Below are 26,947 nucleotides of genomic sequence, written 5' to 3'. Positions count from 1 at the left end.
CTGCTCTGTTCCCAACTTCTACTGCGTGACTGATAGCCTTGAGTTTGCAATCTGCTTCGTAACCATGTCTCTTAGCAGGTGCCATTTATGGTCCTTATACACACACAATACGGTAATATTACGTCGAAGCACAGTACGTATCACTCCGCGAGGCTCCAGACTACGGTAGCCGTAATGCTCCAACAATCCATCAAGCGCTGCAGCTCTGTAGCTTACCAAAGTCGTACTAAACATTTTTTTGACAGATTGCTGAGCGCCGTGTACCACCTAAAATCGGTTCGCGGTCAGTAAGCACAACCAGAATTCATACATAAGGCGCGCTATCAACTTTTGAGAAAATGAAAGGATTTTAGGCCGCGCAGCCCTTGTGGGCTGCATGTCGTTAGCGTGGTTAGCTCGCTAACACGTTGACGCCGTCCAGCCCCACAACTCGCTAACGGAGATTTGCCGTGTCCATCTTGTCGCTGCCTGCAGGTGAAGCTATGGGGGAGGAGGAGTTGTGTTCAGTGAAGGAGAGGCGAGGCCGAGTAACGTTGCGCAGAGACAAAAGTGGACGAAAGAGAGGCAAACTTGTGGCTCCACAAGTATAATTATAACGTAACATAGACTATATCGATATAAAGGATATTGTCACATCTTATATCTCGTATGAAAATATATCGATTTTTTTTTTTAAAACTCGATATATAGCCCAGCCCTACTAGTGGCTAATTATTTTTTTTATGCCACAATCACCAGAAGTCGTAACAAATAAATTGGATATTTAGTATTTATTGCTGACAGATGAAGTGTGACTGATCAATCTGTTTAATTTGTTAATGAATGAGGTGCTATCTCTTGCTGTACGAGATGAAGCCATGGGAGTTTGGCAATATGGAAAATTGGGTTTTATATGATTTTTGTATTTGGCAAATGTCACTGTCAATTAAATATAACATGTGCTAAAGACCATACGTTTGTCAGCCAATGTGATTATCGCATTGCTACTCGAAGTCACATTTTACAATATAGACGCCAGTCTTAAGCACAGACAGCTTAAGTGTAAAATCAGATCATGTGGCACTAAACCAACACGTGACAGATGAGATCAGTGAAGTTACCAGGGAAAGTGGAACAGTGATTCATTGCACTGTGGTTCTTCATTAGAAAGAAATACAAAAAAACAAAAAAACAAAAAAAAAGAAAGAAATACAGGCACTGGCAGGAAATCCGCTACTACAAACACAGTTATGCCAGTATAACTTAAGAACAGGGTCAGAGAGATTGTTTTAATGGTTTCTACTCCCCTCTGTATTTACAGTATTATGCTGTCAGTAAACAGGAATCAGTATAATCAGTTTATGGCATAACAAAGTGAAAGTTAAACGCCGGAAGAACCCCAATTACTCAGCTTTTTTTTTGCTTTTTTTTTCTTTCTTCAAAATGTTAAACTGATATCAAGTGGGAACTCACAAGAACTCACAAAGAATCAACTAGAATGAGTAAAAACATTTGCAAGAAAACAAAAGCATACATGTGACCAAGAGTTAAATATGTAAAGTTACTCTAAAAGAACTACGTAAAGTACTGCTCACAGTGATGGACTTGGCACGATTTTGTTAAAATTTATTTATTTTTTTAAATTGTCAGGGTCACTCTTGGTAGAGTGTTCTCTGTCTGGCTTTATTTGCTCTGCGGTGACTCAGATGGGCATAAGAATAAGTCCTGAAAATATTACTTTTCCTGCAAGTCTGCTATATTTTAATAAGATGTTGATAAAAATTTAATTAGTCAAGGCTCGCTGGTCTCGTTTTCAAACTAGAAACTTTTAGAATTGCTTATTTGGCTGTGTTGCTCAATTTAAAAAAACAAAACAAAAAAATCCCCAATGTTTGTTCTCAACTTTCTTCTGTTTGTCTTCCTCCAGGTGAGGTGAAGATGGTGGACCGGCTTGCGAACAGCGAGGCCAACTCCAAGCGGATTGCGGTGGTTGAGAGCTGCTTCGGCGCTGCAGGTCAGCCACTGGCCATCCCAGGCCGTGTGCTGATTGGTGAGGGTGTTCTCACTAAACTCTGCCGAAAGAAGCCAAAGGCACGGCAGTTCTTCCTCTTCAACGACATCTTGGTTTATGGTAACATCGTCATTCAGAAGAAGAAGTACAATAAGCAGCACATCATCCCTCTGGAGAGCGTCACCATCGACACAGTGCCAGATGAAGGCGACCTGCGCAATGGCTGGCTCATCAAGACGCCCACCAAGTCTTTCGCTGTGTATGCTGCTACTGCCACCGAGAAGTCCGAATGGATGAACCACATAGGGAAATGTGTCGGAGACTTGCTGCAGAAGAGTGGCAAGTCCCCTACAGGAGAGCACGCGGCTGTATGGGTGCCCGACTCAGAGGCCTCTGTGTGCATGCGCTGCAAGAAGGTGAAGTTCACGCCAGTCAGCCGCCGCCACCACTGCAGGAAATGTGGATTTGTGGTCTGTGGGCCGTGCTCAGAGAAGAAGTACCTCCTTCCTAGCCAGTCGTCCAAACCAGTTCGTGTCTGCGAGCACTGCTACGAGCAGCTGACATCCGTAAACCAGGCACGCTCAGACTCCATCACTCGGCCGGGGTCAAAGTTCCACAGCAACAACCTCTCGGACGATGACGACGATGACGACAGCAGTGACTGAGGAAGGTCCGATCCTCCCAACGGTCTGTCCATCTCTCTGCCGTGGAGGAAGTACTCTGCTGATTACATTTTTTGTGTTTTCCATCCTTGTGATTGAATCATGATCCACCAAGAGAGGAATTCTGGATTAATTCATTAATTCACTTCGGAGTTCTGGTCTCATCAACAAACCAAAATGTTTTACCCTTTTCTATGAATCCAGCAGGGATAAATACTTTCCTGAACGCAGTGATTAATCAGTCACTTGAGAAACTGCCTGGGTGACCAGCAGCACTTTGAGATAAAGTTTTGACTGTTCATCACAGCCCTTCTCCCTTCCCTCTTAATTAGCTTCAGTTAGTCACTACAGAAAACAAAGGTGCTAATGAGAGACTTGCCCTCTGCTCTATACTCAGCTTAAGTTAATTTCTTCTTCTTTCTTTCTTATTTTTGTCCGTGCTCTCTCTCCATGAACCTAAACAAGGTAACTGCTTGTAATTTCTGCAGGGAAAAGCAAATGTTTGGGCTGTAGCCTGTCTTTGGTTTTCTTTCAGGTATTTCACCAAACAGGACTTTATTATAACAGAATTCTGCACTATTTTTGTAAATTGGACTCCAGCAAAATGAAAAGTTTCCCTTTTATAAATATCTATTGTGCTAAACGCAGAGCTTTTTCTAATCTACTATAGCTGCTTTTGACAAATCAACTAAAGCTTGTCTCACGATGAGCGATTGTTTCTCTTTTAACAACCACGTATGAGTTTTCTTAGAGGCTGCCCCCAAGCTTACTCTGCCTTCTTCTATACCCTCACATAGTGCCTTGTAGAAAACTCAGCTTAGCCTTCAGCAAGCAGAAAGGTTATTAGATAATAAAACAAGACTGCAAAAAACAGCGACTTCATGATAGGTTGACTCTGAAACACATTATAGAGGGTAGGGTTGTTGTTTGGTTTTGTGTGAAGACCAGGGCGATTATAGACCAGGGATCAGATGGGAATGGTTCAATTTGTTCCTAGAAACACTTGAAAGTCACTTAAACCAGCCATCCAATCTTGTAAGGGCAGTCACCGGCTTTTCCATTTAGCTGCTAGTGGGCAATTTTTACCTAGAGGAACCTAATTGCCTTGTTTCCACATTGTGTTAAAAACCAGAGGATGAATGGAAAGTATTGGTGATCAACATTCTCTCTCTCACACACACACCTTTCAACAGATGGCTTGTGTGGACCTGTGTTCCAGACGAGGCTGATTGAACGCTAGTTGAGAGGTTGCTTTAGACCTTGTGAAAATCTTTCGTAGCCGACCATGGCTGGGAAATCTAGTTAGACTTCTATCAAACACCCCATTGCTTATCAAATAATCTAAAGTTTACCTTCAGAAATAAATAACTAGCCAGCCAAATATACTCTGATTCTGAATATTGATTAAATAAAGCACACATTACTTTGCAGTGCTGGGCTGATATGTTCATTTGTTCCCAAAAAGCTGTTGCACTGACCCCGCCTGTGAGTAATTATACAGCATTTCCCACATATTTTAATTCCATTTTGGCTCCATTGTCCATCCATGATAAACAATACCCTTCATAAAGGGCCCTTTTTGAAATATTTTAATCAGCAAGTACCCTGTGATACATAAGTAATTGAGCGTTACACTCACCTGCATCTCCAATGAGTCTTTCATCCTCTTTAGCTGCTAGGCCCTGTTCTGCTCTGCAGCTGAGCTCAGAGTTTGAGACACAAAATGCATTACAGCTTCAAACAACCGTAGTTCTAGGGTTTGCAGCAGAAGATCTCCAGTTGTCAGATGGAGTACAGGGCAGTGGTGCTAGAATCCAAGAACTCAAGCAAAGTAATGACCTCCAAGTCCAACACAATGCCAAGATGGCCAAAATAGCGTCTTGAGTAACGTGAGATTAGAAGGCCTTTGGGACTGAACTTTTAAAATAAGGTCATGGTGTTATCAGCTACCAAATCAGTCATGGATCGTGGTGTTCCTTCAAACAGACTGCAAAAATAAAATCTGCTAAACCAAGTTGCAAAATATTCTTGTGGGGCTGTTAAGTCTTTGCTATAACTTTAATGTCACATTATAACAAAAGACAAAAATTGGTAAAACATGAAGTTGCTAGAGTGGGTAAAGACAAAGAATTGAAGTTTTTTGCACCTGGTTGGGTTTTGTTAGCTGTAGGTTATTTTTATCTTTGTGTTATACAAACGGATCCGATTAATGTAATACCTCACAGAGAGGTAGCAGCAAGCAGTAGTTTGGATTCTGTTTGCAATACGATTGTTTAACACTCAGCTAATGCCTCCAGTGAATGACTGAATGAAATGAAATGCAGTAATAAGGAAGTTTTAGGGCCTGGTGTGTGTTTTTCTTTTCTTGCACAACTGTGTGTGAACCATAGGTTGTGAAATTCCTACCTGCTCAGCAGCTTAGCAGGTTTTCTGGAATGAACATCAGGAAATCGGCATGTTGTCTTCCTGTCACTTGCCCTTTACTGTGCTGCTCTTTTACGTCAGAGGGAAATACTGTGTCATAAAACAAACACACCTCTTTTGAACTCTGCCAACACAAGCGACCATAACAGTCTGTCCATCTTTCTTTCCTTCCTTCCTTCCTTGTGTACTTGCTTCCTTTTTCAGTACCATCACTTCTCCATGGAAACCACAGCTTGTAGATCATGTGACACAGTGTGTGTGTGAATTAAGTCATGTGATTGGGTACTGAACAAGGAACTGAAAAAAAATACTCCTTTGGGGAATTGACTACCTTCTACAGCCTGCAGAGAACTCAGGTTCAGTTCGCTTACCAGATGTTCATGTTATCAGTTTCAGTGCGAGTTTCTGTTCTCGGTGAGTCCTGTGAAGAGTTTCATTCCTCAGACCAACATTTTCAAATAAACAGCACTCAAAGTTGACTCTGAACTCCGCAGGATCATTAATTTCTCGGTATTTATGACCCAAGCTTGTACTCAGATACTCGTCAGTCTGCTTCTCTGCTGGCTCATTCTGTGCTGTTGGAGGTCTCAGGATTGTCACTATTTGTAAAAGTGCACTTGTAGCATCTAAACCAAGACTGAGTTAGGATTCTCGTCTGTCCTGTTTCCCTGCGTCACTGCATGTCTGCTTAGAAAATCCAACATTTTTATCAGATTGACGCATCACGCGTCACATTGACGGGCGTTTACAGTATTCTTAAGAAAAGATTTTGCGAATTTTTTTCAGTCACACTAGAAACGCAAGACATGCAGTACATGACAGTCATGTCATCTGCCAGGAATGCATTAGAATGCCAGGCATTTTACCTATTGACAACTCGACTGAACGAGTAATCTTAACATATTGTATGAACCTATCGAAGTGTGAAAGCAGGACATCAGCAGCTTGGATGAGACTTTTTTTGTTTGTTTTAAATGAGCTACAGAGTGTAAAGGTCACCATAAAGTCAGCGTGGACTGCTGCATTGATTTCACTAAAGTGCATCTGTTTGATCGGCTGACTGAAAAAGTCAAAACACCTCCTACGGGACAGCCTGTCACACCCAGCTCCATCCAAGCAGACTCTCACTCACGTGAAACTTCATTTTCACAGACGGGTGAAAGTGTGAACTTGTATTTTGGAAGTTTTCTTCTTGTTAAATAGAGCACATTAACTGCATCAGGTTTTTTGGAATGAAACTCACAGGTGTTTGTTTAAAACAAAAGGCATGGGATAAGATGTACATGAGCACACTGCAGTCAGGACTAGAAACCGAAACCACAGAAGTGATTTTGCTTTTATCTGAGATCAAACGGGATTGGGAAAACAAGTTTGCGTTGCTTCTAACAAAAGCCGAACCTTTACCTTTATGTCCAACACCTCTGTGAGTGTCTACAGATGATTTCCTTCATTTTGACTTTCTTTCTACACAGATATACGGTAACAGTGCAGCATTAAGCATCTCAGTAAACCAGCAGAACAGGAAGAAGAAAGGGATCATTTTCTTGTTATGATCTTATAGGTTAAACTTTCTGGTAATGTTATAGCGATAAGAGAAATGACCATGTTAATGATCACTAACCAGCTGTCCTTTATACTCACTGTGGCGGTGGTGCTCACGGAGAGACGATGACGTCACAGTCGAATCCAGAAGCACAAAGTCTGGCCTCAGGTTTGCTGTGGATTGCACTCAACAAAGTCGGCACATGGACTCTGATCCAGGTTGTTACCATATACTGTCAGATCCACAGCGACTGGACATTTTCAAATGAATCCTCATGTTGTTTTAAGCCTGTTGATTTTTGTACATTTGTACAGATTTGGGTTGTTTGGGTTGTAATGTTTTTGTTGTACAGTTCTCATAAGTTTCTGAAATGATGCTGTCTCAAGTCTCTTTGTGCTCAGCCCTCCTCTTCGTCCTGTCTGTCACATGTCATCAGCATCTGCAGCTTTGTAATACGGTTAAAAAACAGATGGGAACGTTTTGATGGCCGCCATGCAGCCACGTGTGTTTTAAGAGATCCTGCTCCTCAGGACAGGCAACAGCAGCCGGCAAATATTAAATGCACGGTTCAAAGACACCTAGTTCCTGTGTTTTTGGGGGGGTTATATGCACTTAAACGGGTCACAATGCTGATTTCTTGGTAGTAAAACTTCTAGTATACAGTACAAAACTAAGGATTGCAATATGTATTTGTTTTTAAATGTCTCATTCCACAGTTTGACTAAAATTGAATCAAACTCCAGCCAAATTAGATTTTTTTTTTCACCTCCCAACCTCCCAAACATATTGACCAAGAGAAATGACACAGTCTGATGCAGACGTACAAAAACCCGATGAGTCATTACTCCCCCCACAAGATTGTCTGTACAGTGTGATCCTGCTGCAGAGTGAACCATGAACATAAAAAAACATCATCTAAATCTTGGCTGATTGAGAATGTTACACTTAACTGCCTTTTTTTTTTTCCCACTTTTCCATTTGGCCAGAACTTTTGTGCTGTAAATTACAGTGTCCAGCTGTTTGTGTGTTCACACTGTGAGCAACATGTCTGACAGTTGGCACTGTTTGTGTTGATTGTAGATTGAGGGGTTCTGATTACTTCTCCAAGCATTGATTAAGAAAATGTCACATGTAAACAAATCACACATGTAATTGTTTTGATTTTTAGAGGATTTTTTTTTCTTTTTCTTAAATGGCCCAATAGTGAAACTAATGCAGGAAGGGCACGTTAATAACAAATAAATAAAATAAAAATAAAACCTTCAACTGAAAGAGTGAATATAATGTGTGTTACTTGTGACTTTTTTTTTTTTAAAGCTGATCACTCCTCTGCTGCATTCAGGCGATGCGCTTGTATTCAAAACTCTAACATTATCTCAAGCATGTGACCTTTATGTTGTGTTTATAGGTCGTGAAATGGCAAAGCAGTGGAAAAGTCACCGGAGGCTGTAAATAATCTAAACCTAACATCTAGTATTTGTTCTTGTTAGTAGCATGGATTTGCAGCTGGAAGCTGTGCAGAAAATTGATTCATTATCATGATTTTTCTCGGCTTTTTCCAGCACACATTTCATCTTTCAGTGGCTGTAAGAACAGCTGAGCCAGCCACAACGCTGCAGGGATAATTAAAGCTCAAAATCTACTTTTTATTTATTTATTTTTTTTTGGACAATTTGCTGTGAGTCTGACACATACGGGTCTATCAGGATAGTGTGGACTCACTCTCTACACATGTCCAAACTTAAGCGCCAAATGTGACAGAAAGACAGTCTTTGAGTCCAGAGGTAAAATACTAAGGCTATAAAGATATAAATAGGAGAAAAGTGAATGTTTTTATTTTGAAAATATGGGCCAGTAATTTTTATATTCAGCCAGTAAACTAACACATGGTGGTTGAATGCTGCTCAGTTCAGCTCATGTCGCTCACAGTATGAACCACTTGGTTGAGGGTGGTGATGTTTTCAGATGTGGGATAATATCCACAAGTGAATCGGAGAAGAGCTGCAGATCTTGAGATTCACACATTTTCCTTAGGAGCCAACTTGGGACAGCTGAAAAAGATCTCATTGCTTCTTGTGATTTAGGTTTTGTTGTACAAATGTTTTCTGTTGCTGTTTGATTTCATTGTTGGTTTTATTTCCTAGTTTTGCGGGTAATCTTAATTCTCTAAAAAGGGCTTAAATCAGAATGTAACCCGGCATATCATCTTCATACTAATTCTTTAAGAATTGCTTTAGTATCTCTTATATAAATGATGTAATGGTTAAAATTCAAATATTGTCCTGTGTTGTCTTTATTTGACCTCTTTCTGGGGAAAAATAAGAGGGTCATCTTGTGAAAATAGATTTCATGATTATTAAACGTGATTTTTGCACTAACAAATGCAACTGAGGTTGATTTCATCTTTAAAAGTGTGTTACTGTTGAGTGTGTCCTTTTTTTTTTTTTTTTTAGTTATGTAGTTATTAAAGAAAACTTGGTATGAAAATCCCAGCAGTAAGAAATAAAAGCTTGTCTTCACAGCCATGACAAACAGGAAAACCAAAGAAACGTAAACAGCTCGAACTAAGTGTACTGTGGTTAACTGAGTTCCTGATTAAGATCAAAAGCTGCACGGAGAAATCAAACACCCTATACACTCCTGGAGACTAAAGGGCACAGTAAAAGTGCCCAAAAGAAGTCAGAAAAAAGAGCTGAAGACACATTTATCTCATATTCTATGACTCGTATTTATTAATTTTTACACGCTTTTTCCATTAGTGGTTTTGTCAGGAAGGGGTTAAAAAAAATCTGCCAAACAAAACATCTGGAGTCACCGTGGCGACACCTTGTGTATAAAGGAGCACCCAAAGTAGCTTCATTGTGTTAACCCCTATAAATTAGCTCTTATACCAACATATAAACACTATAGACTAAGTAAATTGGTATGAAATTTTAATTACACTATAATACTTTAACGTAGTCAGATGAAATTTGACGTTAAATTTATAGATTATTCAGTAGATACTGTAGAAATATTACATCAATATGTATGTAAAATGCCTTATAACTATAGTGTTTAGTACAAATGTCATGCGGTAATCTAAAAATAAATATATTTCTGTGGGTCAGTACTGGAAACAAACCGGTAACGTGTGGACACTCTTGTTACTTTTAGTCTAATTTAAAAGCATGGGTAACATAAAAATGGCCACAGCCATTGTGATGTCACCTACTGGCTTTGGACACCATATTTGGCCACTGCCTCGGTTGACAAGCTGCATTCACAAATTGCATCAGTGCAGCAGAGTTTAATCAGCTGAGTAGCTGACAGACTAATAAAATGCTAGTTTTTAACTCACTAGATCCTGGATGGTGTTTACTATACAGTGTGCTGTAGTATAAGTCAGATAATACATTCAAAATTGCACTGAAAGGCTCCCAGCAGCACACACATCATACAGTTTAATGACTGACGGTCGTGGATGAAGCCTAGCAGAAGCTAATTGACTCCAGATGTCTGTTTGGATGCCTGTCGGTCCACACCCCTGATGCAATTACCCACTGAATGAGCTGTGAAAAGTAATCACCCCAGGCAGAGTTGTAATCCATAGAAGTCAAAACACATTTGACTTTTTGCTTAACCTTTTAATGCTGTACAGTTGGACATTTTAACATAAGAGCCTATTATGATAGACTCCCTTTTGGGGCTTTCCTCTAGTGGCCGATAGAGGAACTGCAGTTGTTGTCACTTTGCACAGACTTCATCTCTCAGCTCTGGAGGTGGCCTGTGCTTAAAAGTAAAGATTGATTGTTCGACGTCTAAATCACAGTTGGCAGTGGCTTTTAAGTGTAACTTGCCGAGATTCCTGATTTCAGGAGTCCTCTCACAAATTGTGACAGTAACAACAAGCTGTTTATAAGTTATAATGATCTAACAATGCCTGACATGTTTCCGTCCTTTAGTTTTAGCGATTTGTATGCAGACTTTTTAGTTTTTTAATGTTTAACTATAGCACAGTTCTTATTTGTGGCCTCAGTTTGTACACTTAGTCCAAATTTGGTTCCAGTTAGATAAAGCATTTAAAATTACTGATCTGATTTATCCTCACGGGCCATCCATCGCTGTCACTGCTTCTGTCGACTGCCTTTACAAACTATGAAAGGATCATGTGAAAACAGTGGGGCAGGAGTCAGTCAGCAGATTATTCAGCCAAAACTGTAGCTTTCCACAGTTTCCATTGCTCTTCTGAGTGTAAATTAAAGAGTTGTCTTGCCAGCTAGTTTCAGTTCATTTTTATTTATGCAATGCTATTTCACAACAGGCATTTTAAATTCCCTGTACACTGTAAAGACCCATATATCTGATATTATTTTAGTGTGGGACTGATTATTTCTCCCTCTGTGTTAGCCCAGTGATGTGACTGTGATTGTCCAGGGTGTGCCTCACCTCTCTTCCTAAATTGGCTGTGATAGGCACCAGCACTCTGTTACCCATATTAGATAAGTGATTAAAAAAGGCATGGATATACTGATGATATTTCAAATATTGAACATGTAGAATATCCTTTTCAAAGCTTTCTTATTAGGGTTGTCTGTTTTACAGTCTTCATATAAACTAAAGCCACAGCAGGAGCCAATCAGCAGCTTTATGTTAAATTTTAAAGGAACGTAGTTTGCAGGCTTCATACAGTTAAAAAAGTCTTTAATCCCATTATGCTATAGGAGATGTAAGTGTGTGAAGGAATAATGAATAAATTATGATATGTTAAAATATCTGTCAAACACAACTTCTTTATCAAAGCAAATCTCAGAGGTACAATAACAAGGAGTTCAGGTGTTTAATATTTATTAAATACAGTCAAAGTTATCAGATGTTTTCAGCACTGCCACTGCTGGATGTGTAATATGTTAATGGAGATGGCACACAGCTGAAAAGTAAAGCACAGGATGAGATTACTCAAAGAAAAATGTTTTATCTATATGAAAAAGTTTGATCAGCAGAAAAAAGTCAAAAGTAGTGTGTAAAATATCATCACTAGATGTGAGTAAGTTGCAGATTACAATCAACTGAGTACTGTTTTCTTACTCCTCCCAATTTGAGCATAAGTCTAGTTATGGTGGCTTCTGTAGGATACACAACTCTGGCTGATGTTTATCTGTATTGAGTGTAAGCTATCACTCTGTTTACCTAAGTCGGTGTCCTTTTCTTTTTACTCTGAAGGAGGCTGTAAAACTGAGAAAAGAGTTCAGTACGAGTCAATGAGTCAGTGACGCTAACATGTGCTCGATTGCAGCGATACTGAGGTGAGTTGTTGAGAATATTCTGAAATTTTCTGTCTTTAATTGCTGCAGTTTTTGCTACTGTTAGCTGCTGTTAGCCTCTGTTAGCTGCTGTTAGACAGCATTACTGAAACATTCTTTGTAGTGGCTACAATATTTGTGTGTCATATGACGTGAGAAAGTAATAAAACTGTTTATCAAAGGTGTTGTTTTTAGGACACATGAGCCGGACATTAACTCCCATAATATTAATTTATACTCTCTTCCCTGCTGTCCGAAAAAAGAAAGGGTCGCACATTTAATCTGCTGACAATATGCAACTGCCACAATATCAGGAATAAGTGAGCATGTTTTCAAGCATTAGTCCCCTGATTTCAGTTTTGTATACTCATGAGTATAATGCTCTTTTTTGGATTACATTCCTATTAAATACCCTTAAGAGTTTAGGTTTTTAAAAATGATAAACCTTATCTGTGTTTAAGTAATACTATTTACATTATTTAAAAATAAAAAAGTTAATAATTCACATTTAATAGATTTAAGTATAATTTAGTTGTTGATTTCTTAGAATAAAGTACTCACTACAGTAAAATAAAATGTGCATAATGTGAAAATTATAAGAACTCAGTGTTGCTAGAACTGCACTAAACAAAATTGAAGGTATTCCAGTATTTAAATTTTCACAAAGCCCTGCATGAAAAGCACGTTTGTGCATAAAGCACACTTTACGTACAAAAATGAAAATGAAACAGCAAAAGGTGACAGAAAATGCTCTGACTGTTTCTGAAAAAGGAACCTGCCCAACTTTAATCACCATGACAATGATTTTTACTGATGTGCACACTCAAAAATACTACACCAATACATTCTTTATGTAAACTATGCACCGTAAGATATATAATGTAGCAAAAAATAATTATTTTATCAGAACCAACATTATTATATTAAATGGCACCTGGACCTCTGTATAGAAATGACATGCACTATGTGAAAGGTAGAGCCAAGGATGAGACACAAGATATTTTTAGAATCAAACATGGTCATATTCATATCTCATCTAAAACATGATTAAACTGAGGATCAAAAGGAATCTAATGCTCATGCAGCAGGGGTGCCAGAGCCTGTCTGCCAAAGTGTCCATTATGGTCCATTGGATGCCTTTGCAAAGAGTGAAAATTACAGAGAAAGAGGGCATAATTTTGGACTGTACTTTGCACCTGGAGAGCACTCTGCAGCAAGTCATTATTAATGGATCATGTCAGAGTGGTTGTCCAAACTGCTCATTTTTTCTGAGGCAGAAGTTTGAACAACTGTCACTTTTGCAGCTGTCTGAATCAAAGCGCTGAGCCTGCCGTGCATCTGTAATTTACAAAAGCAGATTACACTGATGTGGAAAAAGTGAAAGATTTTTGAAATTTCACATTTTTCTTGATTCATTTCATGCAGTTCACCCTCTGAAGAAAGTTACATTACAAGTTAAAAGTCATAAAAAAAAACTGTGATGTAAATGATCAAAAACGCTCTGCTACTCGTTCCCCAATTTACGTGCTGCATTGAATGCAACGTTCGTTTCACTTGCGTTTACACGGGCCACCACAGGGGGCTGTAGACGGCTTGACTATAGACAGTATATGATATACTACACGACAGATTTAACGCAATAAAATGCAGAAATCGACAGCGGCAGCATTGAAAAGGTGGATTTTAAGGTCACATCGTGGAGTGTGATCGCAAAGCAGAGGTAGCAGAAGCCTCAGTCCACTCACCTGTTCAACAAAGCTCTACGTCACCAGGCCTGGCGCCAGGTAAACAATTACTGCAGTTAAATGACACCTGCCATGGATTCTCCTTCATGGATTAGCTTGCTCATGTGAAAGCAACATTAACCTGGCCTAAGGTAAGGTGGCTGTTTTGTGTTACCACCTGTTGGGGCTGTTTTGTGTGTTGTGTGGATGAAGAAAAGTTTCAAATGGACAGGATGGGGTTTAACATTTTCTTAAGTGCCACATTGTGCCACCTGTCATTTCTTCTTTTTTTTATGTGCCATTGCAACATTTTTTTAAATGGCAGTTTCATGCTCTGAATTTTTCAGTGGCTACTACACCGTTTCATGTGTTTTAAACAATTTTGGCTTATAGACAGATTTTATTGTAATTTTCTGTAATATATTGTTTTGTAGGGAACTATGGTTCACACAGGATATGAACAAACCTGCTGCTGTCAGAGATTTTTTTTTTTTGCAATTGGTTTGTAGACGGGTTATCTAAATACTATCTCCTATTACCTTCCTGCTATTTTATCTCTGTGTAGATTAACAGCCGGTAGCTTTCAGTGCCAGCTACAGTTTCATGCAGTGTCTCTCTTCTAAACCAATCCAAGTGTGACATAAAGTCCTGGAAAAATTGTGATGCCAGAACTCCTGCTTTGCATTAAAAATGATTTAAAACCATAAATACAGACACGGGAAGATTTTAGAATGTCCACCATGCATAAAAGAAATGGCACAAGGAGGTTATAGGGGCATATTTGATATTTATCTAAGATTTCATATGAGCTGCACTTGTGACGGGATTCTGATTTTTTTTTTTTTTTTAACTATTTAGTGTCCAGAGACTAAACAGGTTTCTGAAATGACAGCATTAATGTACAAAGTATATGAAAATCAAGAACCCCGCCCAAGTGGTCCACTCTATTATTTATTCAGATCTTTGGTTGTGACTTTTTTCTTTCTTTTTTTCCTGACACTCTCCAAGTCACATCTAAAGCATTTTAAACTCTATATGAGCCCAGACTCTGATTTAAAATAAAATAAAATAAGGAACAGAAAGGGAACATTAATATCTTACCAATATTTATACATCCCTAATACAAACAGTAATTTTTTTTATCATTTCATTACTCTGAAAGCATAAGCATGAGTGGGAAAACAAGGCTTGATTGGCAATTATTGGCTAATTTGCTGCAGCATGATGTGTCGTGTGAACTTAAAGAATCTGAGGAAACTGGACAGCTAGTGGTGGTAAAGAAATTGATTGGCATGAGGACCGAGGAGTCGAGGTATTAAAGAAGAAAACACCTTCTTGCTTCAGAGCCATCTTTTAAAAGTGATCATATAAATACAGTAGGCCCGGCTGTGCCCGTGTGTTGCCCATGTTTCCTGGTTGCTGTAGCTATCAAATGATAGCAGGTGCATTAGCACACCGTTTTTAGTACCATATATACAATGATAACCAACACTATGTTTTGGGTTTTTTTAAGCATGTCTTTGTACATGAAGTATCTAAAACTTTCGGACAGCTGGGATGCACTACAGAGATGTGGTGGAGTAGAAACTTTCCACAAAATAGAAATATTGTTTTACAAACTCCTCTAACAGTGAGGAGAGCTGCATGAGGCCATAAAGGTGCTTTTTATTTTTGAAAGTTCTGAAGAGAAAGAACTAATTTAACATTGTGTGAGTAGGATTATTTAAAGAAGAGGTGATGGATGAGTATCAGACTGAAGGCAGACACGAGTGTCTGGTTTCTCTCTCTTCCTCTCACCTCATCTACGAGACAAACACTGCACCCTCGGATGATCCCTCGCGGTGTGATATTTATTTCTCTCCAGATGAAAGTCATGAGAGAGTTGATCACCTTACACTGAGCCTAGGTCTGCCTTAAAGACTGCACTGTCTGCAGCGTCCCTGTGAGTGACAAGTAATCAAAGCAAGCAGTTGCTATTAGTAAGCTGATAATGGAGTGTAATAGCAGTAATCATGATGGTTATTTTTAAAGAGATATCAATCCTGTGTTACACCGGTGCTGGGTGATATAACTCCAGGTCAGACTGAGGCCCCGGGCTCTGCCAGTAACGATTCACTTAACACTGGATGGAGTCTGAAACTGGACGCATTTCTCAACCTTGCCATTTTTGAACACAGTGGTTATAATAAATAATGCATCTGGAAATTTGCTTCATCATTATCTGCCCTCCTTTTTTGCACCTCTGCAGCAAATATCCAATTTGTTTTCCTTTCTTAAGGGTCATTGTAGATGATGATATTCTGAGACATTATAGCACCTTAAAAATCTTGTACAGTGATAGCATCACAGCTGCGGAAGATAAGTTCACAGGCATGTTGTTGAAATCAAAATGAAGGCTTCAGAGATGGGTCTGATCTGACCAAGTGAAAACCCCCTAAAACTGAAAAATGGAGCAAAAGCAAAAGAGCCAAAAACTGCACTCAGTGACTGCTCGAGGCTGACTCCAAAAGCAAATCCATCCCCAGAGACTTCCTGGTTAAAATGACCAACCTTGGGGCATAAAAAAAGCCAGGTCCAATGCATATTAGGCCTGTAATGATAGTTTCCTCCCTTCGTAACCACTGTATAGGGAGCTGATATTTTCTTACTCATACACCTGGACAGTGGAGTTCGCAGTGTGGCTGCTTTGATTGGCAGGTTTCTGGACTGTAGCCAATCACTGCTGGCGTCACCTCTGCTAATTGGAGTAACTGAACTGGACCTCTACACTGTTTTCATGCTGTTTGTGCCATTTGGAGCATTTTTAATGGATTGTCAGACAAATGATATGGTCTGCTGTGTGATTCCATACCATCCAATAAGTCTGTGCATCAGTTTTGAGAGGGGAAATAATTGCATTTGATTAGTTTGTTACTGAGCACTAATTTGCAGGTATCTTGCCTGTTTATGGACGCAGCTTGAGATGATGAAAGAAATCATCATATTGACTTTATTCATGGTGATAGTGTGATTTGTTTTTTTTTATGGCCATTTTGAGGATTTTTGTTTCTGTTATTTGACAATAATCGCTGAAACACTGTAGTTTTGTCTGCTTTTCCTGCTTTTTGCTTACTCAGTATTCCTCAAATGAATTAAAATGGTGCTACACTTTAATATCTGTGTAACTATTAACTAAACAAAGCGCCACAAAGGGAGAATTTGAAGCTTTGGGTAAAATGGCAGCATGAGCAGCATGATTACAGTATTTAATTTAAATACCTCTGAGGAATTAAATCTTCAAAGACCTCATTTACAAAAATATTCCTACATTAATCCTTCCAAACAGTATGCTTGTGTTTATTGGGAATGATGCTGAGCATTAAATAAAAAAAACACAAACTTGGGCCAGAAATCTTACAGAGCTGTGATCTGTGTTTCTTGTTTCCCTTCCTGGCACAAATGAGGTTTTATGCATAATTAGGGACCAAAACAGTAAAGCAAAGATTCAGAAAGACAAGATCACGGTGATGGTCGAGGTAATTGAAGCTAGGCAGCAAATTATTTAGCTCAAGCTCTAACTTGATGTACAAATAATGAGTTATGACCCAACCCCAGACACACACACACGCAGACACACGCACACCCCAATACTCATTTTTCTGCCAGTCACCTCTTGCACGTTTAAATGTACATTTTTAGTATAGCATCCAATGAGTCTAACATGAGGCAAAGCAACCTTACTGAAGCTAGTGTTAGCTCAACATGAATACAATGGCAGCAAAGATTAGCTGACCTATTTTGATAAGTAGAAAAGCACAAATGAGACACTTTCTAAAATCTTGAACACAGAAACATCAGATTAGTCAGAAGTTTAGGAATTAGTTTCAAGATGGCAACACGAAAACTTCACAAGTACACCGAAGAAGTTAATGTTGGTTGAGGTGGATACGTTTTGGTAAAATACTGCCGCCTCATGGTGGAAGTCTTCATAAAGTTTTGTATTAAAAATATATATAAGGAGACCTACTTTTCCTTATTTATATATATATAAAATTTATTTTGAAGGGCTCAAAGTGTGATAGTGAAGGGTCCACCAGACCACTACACAAACACCAGCAGCCTGAACTCTTGATGCAAAACATGTTGAATAAATGAATCTGGTGATTTCAGTTTCATTTGTGTAGCGCCAATTCACAACAACAGTAATCTCAAGGCACCTACTGCAGAGTGAGGAGTCTACAAAGTTAAATGGAAAACTAACAATCTAAAACCCTTTGAGGCCTTGGCAACAGTGGGAAGGAAAAACCCCTTTAAACAGGATGAAGCTTTTTTTTTTTTTTTTCTTCCTTCCTCCACTCAAAACAGTCTGACCATTCTCCTCTCACATTTGAAAAACTGGATATTTTCTGCGTTTTGGTCCATTACCTGAAAACTGTAGAGATGGTTGTATGGGGGGAAAAATTCCAGTAGGTGAGCAGTTTCTAAATATACTCAGATCAGCTAGTCTAGCTCCAACAACCATGCCTCACTCAGTCATTTAAATTGCTTTTTTTTTACCCCACTCTGACTGATGCTTTGACCATGTCTACATGCATAAATGCATTGAGTTGCTGCCATCTCAGGCATACAGCTTGAGTTTTGAGCAAAACAAACCCCGCTCACATGCTCTTCTCAGGGACAGCCAATCAGAAGAAAGTTTGTTAAGCAACTTGTTTCACAAACTGGGGGAACTGAGTCCTTGTTTGACCTATACAGGGATTATTTTGACTTGTAAGTCACGCAGAACTACTCTAGTGGAGTCCATGAATAAAAAAATGGGAAGACAGACCTTTTTCTGCTCATTTCTATGTGGTTGATCATTCCTATCACATTGTTCATAAAGCTTTCAGTCTCGCAGTGGAAACTGCAAGAGTGCGAAGATGACTTTTCTAGGAGATAAGATCGTTTCCATTTCAAAATAAGGTTTTCTAAGTAACTTGTACATGGGTTCTACTCAAGTCAATATTGATCATCAGTTTTATAAATAAGACCTTCTGTTAGAGTAGACATGTTCCCAGAGCTGTACAGATGTCTCTAGTGCGAGGCCTTAAATTAAATTGGCTTGGAAATGATTTAATTAAATGTTGACACAGTTTTTGAAATTGAAAACCAGAACTGCAGCTCGAATGAAAATTGGAAATGAAATGCTCTAAGCTCATCTGAGCGTCTTTTTTCTTTTTATTGGTACTTTAACTAAATGATCATCACAATGTCCCACCAGAGATGCTCAGTTCATAACAATCAAATATTAAAATAGAAGAGTTTCTGTTTCTTTATAGATGTAATATAAAACCAGAACAAGTGGTAATTTATCATGAAGTTTGAAAGTCCTTCAGACTTTAAACCAATAAATTCAGGCCTGTCAGAAATCATTAACATCAATATAAAGCCGTTGCAGTCTCCAGTCCTCTGGGAAGCTCCGCCTAACGTTATCGTGTGCACCATCCTGCTTAACATTCGTGATGACTGTTCAGCAAATGTGGTTGAAAAAGACGTACTGGCCCTTTATTGGTGCCGGCTGGAGGAAGCAGTAGATATGAGAAGTGAAGAATATTTCATATTCAGAAGCACGCATCAATAGATTGGCGATCTTAACTATTTGATGACTATTGATTTGCGTTTGTTTAAAAGTTTTAAGATTGTCCTTTTTCTGTACTCCACACTGAGGTCATTGCATTTCATTTTGTTTTTTTCTGAGGTATGAGTTGAAACTTTGCAAAGGTCAAGTGGAGAAGCAAAACTGAAAGACTTTTACCTCGCCAAGAAAAATAAATATGAATAGAAAACTGGAATTTAAAGTAATATTTAACTCTCCATTGAATAAAACACAACATTCATCTAAAATTTGAATGTAAATTGGCGCCCACTCCTGCCAACAAACGTTTTTGGGTTTGTTTGTTTTTTAAGAAAAAAAAATCGTTGTGAATGTTATTTTAAATGGAGATCATCCTTGTTCGAGAACACTGAGGCTGATGGGTGATTAATGAGTCGTTACTGGTGGTTGGCTGTGATTTCTTTAAGCAGCATTTTCATATTAAAGCTTGATGACGCTGGGCTGAAATTACTTCTAGTATAATGGCTGTTTGATAACCACTTATTACCCACACGGCTTAGCTCTCCACGGCACACTCTGCAGAACAGAGTCCAATCAGGAGCTCATTCACAGACGGGCCGGATTCACACCGACACAGAAAATGTTCTTTTGTTATGGTTTTGACTGTGTTAAAGGCTTTCTCTGTGTCCTGGTAAGGCTGAGCGGTTGAACTATTCTGTAAAAATTATCATATGGAGCTGAATGTGAAGTACTTTTTAGTTCACGGTGCACTTGTTAATTATTCTGCAGTGCACACTGATCTCTGTCAGTGTATTATAACACTAGCTAAACATGACTTTCATGTTAAGAAAAGGAAAAAAAGTAAAACTTGGCACGGTCACAGAAACTTGCTGGCACCATGTGGCACCGTTGAAGTAGTTCTCCTTTATCTTTCTTTCTGAGCTATACAGTCCTGTGGTGGAGGGGAGAAAAAAAGGTTTTAATAGGACTCTTTTAACGCCTTTTGAAAGAGATAAGTATCAGCTAACCTGCTAAGCAAGTATACTTGATCAGCAAGTGTGATCACTTCTATAAAACCAGAAGTTTTCATGGTTTGCTGGTTTCGTTCAGGTGTCTGTTAAGGAATGGACCAAAGTCAGACCATGCAATGCTCTGAGGAACTGCAAAAAAAATCCCAAGAGCTATAGCTCAGACTTTTATGATAATACAATTAGATAAAGATTGAACAAGTACGGAGCCCCCCAGGGGACATGGGAGAAAAAAAAATTAGGGAGGAAAAAAAAAAAATTAGGGAGAAAAAAAAAATTAAGACGGACTTTTGCGAGATCTCGCAAAAGTATTGCGAGCGCTCGCAAAAGTATTGCGAGATCTCGCAAAAGTATTGCGAGATCTCGCAAAACTCCAACAATGGCGGCAGCTACTTAGTTGTAATATTACTCTTTCTGGGTCACAAAATACACTTTTAAGATATTTTGAGGCGTGAATGCAGTTGTGTAAACGTCAGATACCTGCTCGGTTTACAAGACATCACATATTTGCAAAAGAGCTCCGACGTTTTTGGAGATCTGACACCCACTAGCTCGAAGCTAACGGGAGGTCGAGACCTACTACAGCCGGGAGGAACACCGCTTTCCCGGCACATCGTGCCTCGACCTCCCGGTCGGCTTCGAGCTGGCGGCCACTAGCTCGAAGCTAACGGGAAGTCGAGACCTACTACAGCCGGGAGGAACACCGCTTTCCCGGCACATCGTGCCTCGACCTCCCGGTCAGCTTCGAGCTGGCGGCCTCCGAAGAATGCGGCTAAAACTTTTGCGAGATCTCGCAATACTTTTGCGAGCGCTCGCAAAAGTCCGTCTTAATTTTTTTTTTTCCTCCCTAATTTTTTTTTTTTCCTCCGTAATTTTTTTTTTCTCCCATGTCCCCTGGGGGGCTCCGTAAACAAGTACAGCTTGTTTGAAAGCATTGCTGTGAAAAAAGTTGGAACCCTAATATAACATGGCAGACCACTAAATTGATATAACAGAATAGAAGATAGAATAGCCCTTTATTGTCACTGTACAGCAGGAATAAATGTACACAATCAAGAGGGATATGTCGAAACAAGAGAAATGTATACAAAAATAAGCGAAAAGCGCACATTACAGAACAAGTTGCAAAGTGCTTGGAAGTGGTGCAAAGACAAGACTTGGTCTGACTAGAGATCTGCTTTGGACAGATGTTTCATCATTATGCAAAAACTAAACACAGCATATCAAGACAAATGCTTCATGCTAATTGACAAGCATGGTACCAGAGGGGTGAAGATTTGGGTTGTTGCAGCCACAGGACCTGGGAACATCGTAGCCTTTGGTATGAAGAGGAGTTCGTGGTCAACTAAAAGCATTCTAGATTCATATCTCCGGCCATTTCTTCGACAGCTCAAGAATAGAGTCCTGTGAGAACTTCCTGTTTTGCACCTGCAGCTTTATGGTCTTTCTGGATGCCTTTTGATTAGCTGTCCTAGGCTATAAAGAACATGTGTATTGAAGATGCTGTTCAGTCAGGTCTCAGTCCAAAATGTGTGCACTTCCGTGAAGGCCCCTGTACTTAATGTAGAGTTCTCTGCTGGCTGCAGGCGTATTTGAATAAATTTTTTTTTTTTTAAATTGCAGCGGGTATACACTGTCTTTGGTGTAAAATATCATCATAGTGTTTGCTGACTGGCGGGACAGCAAATTGTTTATCCTTTAATGAGATAATTACAGATTTAATTAAGATGAGATTTTGCTCACATTACTCGAAACACATTCTTGTTGCAGGAAAATGATTAAAATTGTTTAAATTGTGCTGGTTTATTTTTCTGGGCCTTTGTCAGGGGAATAAACTAACAGCTGAAATCATTCAGATTATGTTCAACAGTGACATGAGGTCTAAACACAGGTAGGTAGCAGCTTTATGGTCCATTAAATCTAAATTGCCAGTTATCAGTCATTCTCAGGGGGCCACAAGTGTCCTCTTAAATGTAGGCAGATTTCCATTTAAGCTCGATTTCGCACACAGGCGTTGCGATGTTCCAGTGTCAGAGAATAGGCGTGACTCATTGGGATCTCTTGGTGAAGATGTTATAATGGCTGTGGTGTCATTAGGCCATGAGAGAGTTCAGGCTCACGGCACACTCTTCTGTCAGTCAGTATAATTACCGTCTCCCGGGTCCTTTCAAAAGCCTCCTCACCGTCTGCCTGTATAGTTTAGCCTTCACAAACACAAACACAGAGTCAAGAGTCAAAATTTCTTTCAGAAGTTTTCATTATACTTTTTTTTGCCATTAATAGAAACCGGGGTTTATTTTGACTGAAAGAGAGACTCTCTGTGGTACCCATGTAGTCAAAACTGTCATTCAGAGAGACTGTCTGAAACACATCTGGCTGACAGGTGTATAGAACAAGGAAGTCATGGAAACAACGAGCTTGTAGACTCAGTGAATGTAAACTTGGTTCCATTTATGGAAATGCAAAGAGGCTGTGTGGGAGGTCACTATTTTCATTTGTCTAAATTGTAATTGACAAAATGAAGGCCATGACAGCACCCCTCATTTTGATGTTTTCTTAGTGGCAGTTTCTGAGTGGGTGGACACTGAGGGCCCATCCCTGACACTTCATTCCCAGCAGCCCGGTCAGCAGATCAGTGCAAGAGAGCAACGGCTGAAGGGTACAAAAATTTCAAATTAAGTTTAAGGTCACTCAGAAAACTGGTTAGTTTTTCCTACATACATTGTTTTTGTCTCTTCATTAAATCTTGCTGTCAGGACAATAATAAATGTATGTAACCTTTTGGAAAAACTTTGTAGCATTACTACATGTTTACGTGACTCTGTAAATGGTGAGGCTGTTTCACAAACTGCTGGGATTTTTTTCCCCACACAGCCATCTCTGGGATTAATGGTCCCAGTAAACAGCAGTTCTGTTGATGTCAGAGGGTATTGAACTAACAGGTATGCAGAAGAGCACCTCTGAAAGCACAACATGTCAAACCCTGAAGCACTTTGGCAGCAGAACAATCAGTTGGGGTGTCACTTCTCTCAGCTAAGAACAGGAAACTGAATCTACAAGCTTAGCAAAACTGGACGGTGGCAGATTGCCTGGTCTCATAAGTTTCAGTTCCTGCTGTGACATTCAGATGCAATGGTCAAAGTTCAGTATTTAACCACCACAGCCTGCCTGAGTATTGCTGTTGACCATTAGGCACACAAGGTATGACCATATCTTGTGCACCATGTCGCAAAGCTCACATCATCTCAAACTGGTGTCTTAAACATGACAATGAGTTCATTGTACTCAATAGAGCACTTTTGGGATGCAGTGGAATGAGAGCTACACATCATGGATGTGCAGCTAACAAATCCGCAGCAACTGCGTGGCGCTATTTTTTTTCTATATGGACCAACATCTCTGAGTAATGTTTCCAGCACCTTTGTTGAAGAATTAAGGCAGTCCACTTCAGCAACATGTACCTAATAAAGTGGCTGGTGAGTGTATGTAAATGGGGAAAAAAAATCTGTGATCTGTTATTAATCCTGTAACATCAAGTTTATCATATTTGATACCCAAATTTTCAAGGGGTTTCAAGGCTTCTACATCAGTGTGATCTAGAAAAACGTTGGCCGTAGCAAATTCAAACTCCTATTTTTGTCAGAAGGTTCAATAAACACGTTTTCTCCGAGGAAGCCTTGAATGAAAATGTAACTATATGAAGCAATAGAAGCAAATATACCTACAACACCTTGTTGAACCTTTTTAACCTCTGTGTTTTCAGAAAAACTGAGTTGTCTGATGATGTAATGAAGAGAAGCTTTCAGTGGGCTGCCGCCAAACAAACATGTTCAGCTTTAATTAAATGGTTGAACAGAGCGTGCTCAGTCTTACGGCTGGTCTGTTTCTACTCTTATATATTTATATTTTCCTATGTCTGTGCTCGTCTCTCTTCCACGCTGTTATTTTTGAGTCTCCAGCTTTCTCCCCACAGATCCTCAGCATCTGCTGGACTAGAATAAATTCACTCTTTACTTAAGAAATACTTCATATCCCAAGCGTGTGCATCTGTTGTGTGTCAGCTGGCTGTGTTTGGGTTTTTATTGGGGGGAAAAAAAAAAACAAAAAACACGAGTCTGGGGTAAATGGGCTTTTATAGTAGATATCCATGTTTTGAGCAGAAATCTCAAACATTAATCACACTTGTCACCAAACTGGAGCATTACATTCGGAATATTTGGGATAATGATCATTTTATTATTACTATTATCATCATTTTACAAATTGCATGTTCTCCCTATGGCTGCATGGATCACTTTAGACAATCGAGCTCTCCACACAGTCCAAAGACATGCATGTTAGGTTAACTAGGGTTGGATGATGTTGATCATGTTAGCTCTGTGATGAGTGGGCAGCCTGTCTAACGTAGACCTGTGTTCTCAGGTGGGATTGGCTCAAGCCACCTGTGACCTTGAATTCGATAAGCAGGTAAGAAAATGGATGGATTTACATGAAATATACCAACATAGAAAAAGTAAAACTGGATGCAGAACGTTTAGCTTTCAGGCCCCGTCTGTAGCTCTGCTTTTAAGATTAGCCATAAAAATGTCCTTTTTGATAAAGCATCTAGTTTACAACCCTTAGCTCCACTGCAATAGGCTTAGGCTGCTGAGGGTTTCCCATGATGCACTTGTTTGCTCTCTGTGTGTTCACACGCCACTGTGCGCTTAATTGTGTTTTTGTCTTGTCCTGTCTTCCTAGCTTCACCCTCAACTGGTTGCAGCAGACGGCTGCTCCTCTCTGGGCCTGATTCTGCCGGAGGTTTCTTCCAGTTAAACGGGGTTTTTCCTTCCCACTGTTGCCAAGTGCTTGCTCTAAGAGGATAGTTTGATTTTCAGGGTTTTTTTAGTGCCCTGAGGCAGCTGTTGTTGTATAGTTTGGTGCTATATAATGAACAGCTATATGATGAATAGCCAGCATAAATACCACACGCAGGTGAACTAAGCCATAGAATCAGAGTAGCTGTTGCTACCAGTGTTATTCAGTATATTATTATCTCAGTATAATATTATTGCCCAATGTATTAGTTTTTTTTGTTTTGTTTTGTTTTTTAAACATGAAAGAAATGAACAGTTTTTAGAGCATCTGTGCAGCATTATTTATTCATTGTATCCTTGGAAACAAGGATGAACATGGCTGTAATGCAGATTCATTCACTTAGAATTTCAGAACTGCATTTCTCAAATCTTCTGACAAAATTTTCGTTATGTGTTATTCTGTTTATACCTGTAATTTTAAGAGATTTAGTTCGGCCAAGGCATCTACAACTATATTTATATTTATAAGGCATTTGGAGTTTGTTAAAGGGAAAGCTTTAAATCTCTTGACATATCCTTCAAGCAACATTTGAGAATAATTTTAGGGCTGCAAGAAATGAGTCACTTCGATTTTGATAAAGCTATTCCATATTTGTGACAAATAAGTGAATGACTCACTTCAAATGTCAGAAAAACACCAATCGCACATCCCAGCTCTCAAGATGACATCTTGATCCAGAAGCAATTACCATATTTTAAAAGCTGGAACAAGAATTTGTTTGTTTTTTTTCTTGATGAATGACAAATGATCAATTAGGACTGTCATATATTCAGTAGATACATCAATGGAGAATTAAAAAAAAAAAAAAAAAGTCCCAACAATATCAAATAGATGAAATTGCAGCTTCTCTTCAGCCTGTTGCTATCAGTCCCACAGCCTCAGCGTTAATTGTGAGTCTTCACACTCCAAAGCCTCGGGTGGGTAGTGCTGTTATTATCAGAGGAGCGATAGAAGTTTAAAAAAAGAGCATGCCTCTGGGTTATGAAACTGCGATATGCTCAAGAGCTGCTGGGAAAAGTATTAACAAGAATTCGGATGTCAAGCAGCAGAGACACTGAGATCTGCCGCTTACAGAGAGAGACAAACGCTTTACTCTCACACGTTGTCGAGTAGAGAAAGTCATGAAATGAAACCTTTAGCAGGGGCACTAAGATACCAGAAGAGACAAGTGTATGGTACAACTTTGGAGGCAGAAAGCAAAGTGGAGATGAATCCTTAATGAATCATCTGCCAGCTCCGTGGTTTATTTTGATGCCGGCTGTCTTTGAATGAGCCATCTGTTGGGTAAGAGGGAGTTTCTAAGTTCTTGTAAAGGGCAAAGAAACTAGCTGGACAAAAAAAATAGTTTGACTAATGCTTAAGATTGAACAGAAAGAGTGGTAGCGTTTTTAAAAACAGGATTTTTGTTCACCTGGGACTGAGGCGAGTAGTGCACTGATGGAAGGCACGAAGGTTTAGGAGGAAATTGGAGTTCGCTTCGGGGCAGAGCTGCAATTTTTCATTATTTGGTGACGTTAGTGTCCGAGGGGAGTCTAATGATGCGTTCAACGGGCAAGAAAGAAGGCAGTAAAGTATGAAATTAAGTTTTGCCTGCTTTTGTATCCATTTCTTTGATGTTCACTGGTGAAAAGAAGGAAAAGGAAAGGGGAAAAATCATTTTATTGCCTGTGGGAGAGCATCAGGGAATTGGGGCTCTGAGGACTCAGATGGGGAACATTTTCTAGGATCGTTGCCTTAGATAAATAATCTATAGTCATAAAAATAATCTAATGCTCAAAAGGTATCTTTAGGCAAATTTCTAAAGTCAGAAGTTCTTAAAAAAGACTGACTCCCATGACTATTGGCTCAGGGCATGTTGATTACTC

General features: G+C 39.4%; 1 protein-coding gene across 1 annotated transcript in view; it reads left to right on the top strand.

The window, feature by feature from the left end:
* Nucleotides 1-9,001, top strand: part of plekhf2 (pleckstrin homology domain containing, family F (with FYVE domain) member 2) — a 40,318-nt gene extending 31,317 nt beyond the window's left edge. The window contains exon 2 of the mRNA XM_085291319.1: nucleotides 1,907-9,001. Within this exon, the coding sequence (XP_085147445.1) occupies nucleotides 1,918-2,655 (738 nt within the window). The 5' untranslated portion in view covers nucleotides 1,907-1,917 and the 3' untranslated portion in view covers nucleotides 2,656-9,001. The remainder of the gene's footprint in view (nucleotides 1-1,906) is intronic.
* Nucleotides 9,002-26,947: the final 17,946 nt, after the last annotated feature.

The sequence above is a fragment of the Mchenga conophoros genome, linkage group LG11 (assembly GCF_057382185.1).
Source record: "Mchenga conophoros isolate Kocher_MC1m ecotype Shallow Benthic linkage group LG11, M_conophoros_male_GT1.1, whole genome shotgun sequence".
Lineage (NCBI taxonomy): Eukaryota > Metazoa > Chordata > Actinopteri > Cichliformes > Cichlidae > Mchenga > Mchenga conophoros.
The sequence above is the reverse complement of the archived record's forward strand: the minus strand, read 5'-3'. Positions and strand labels throughout refer to the sequence as shown.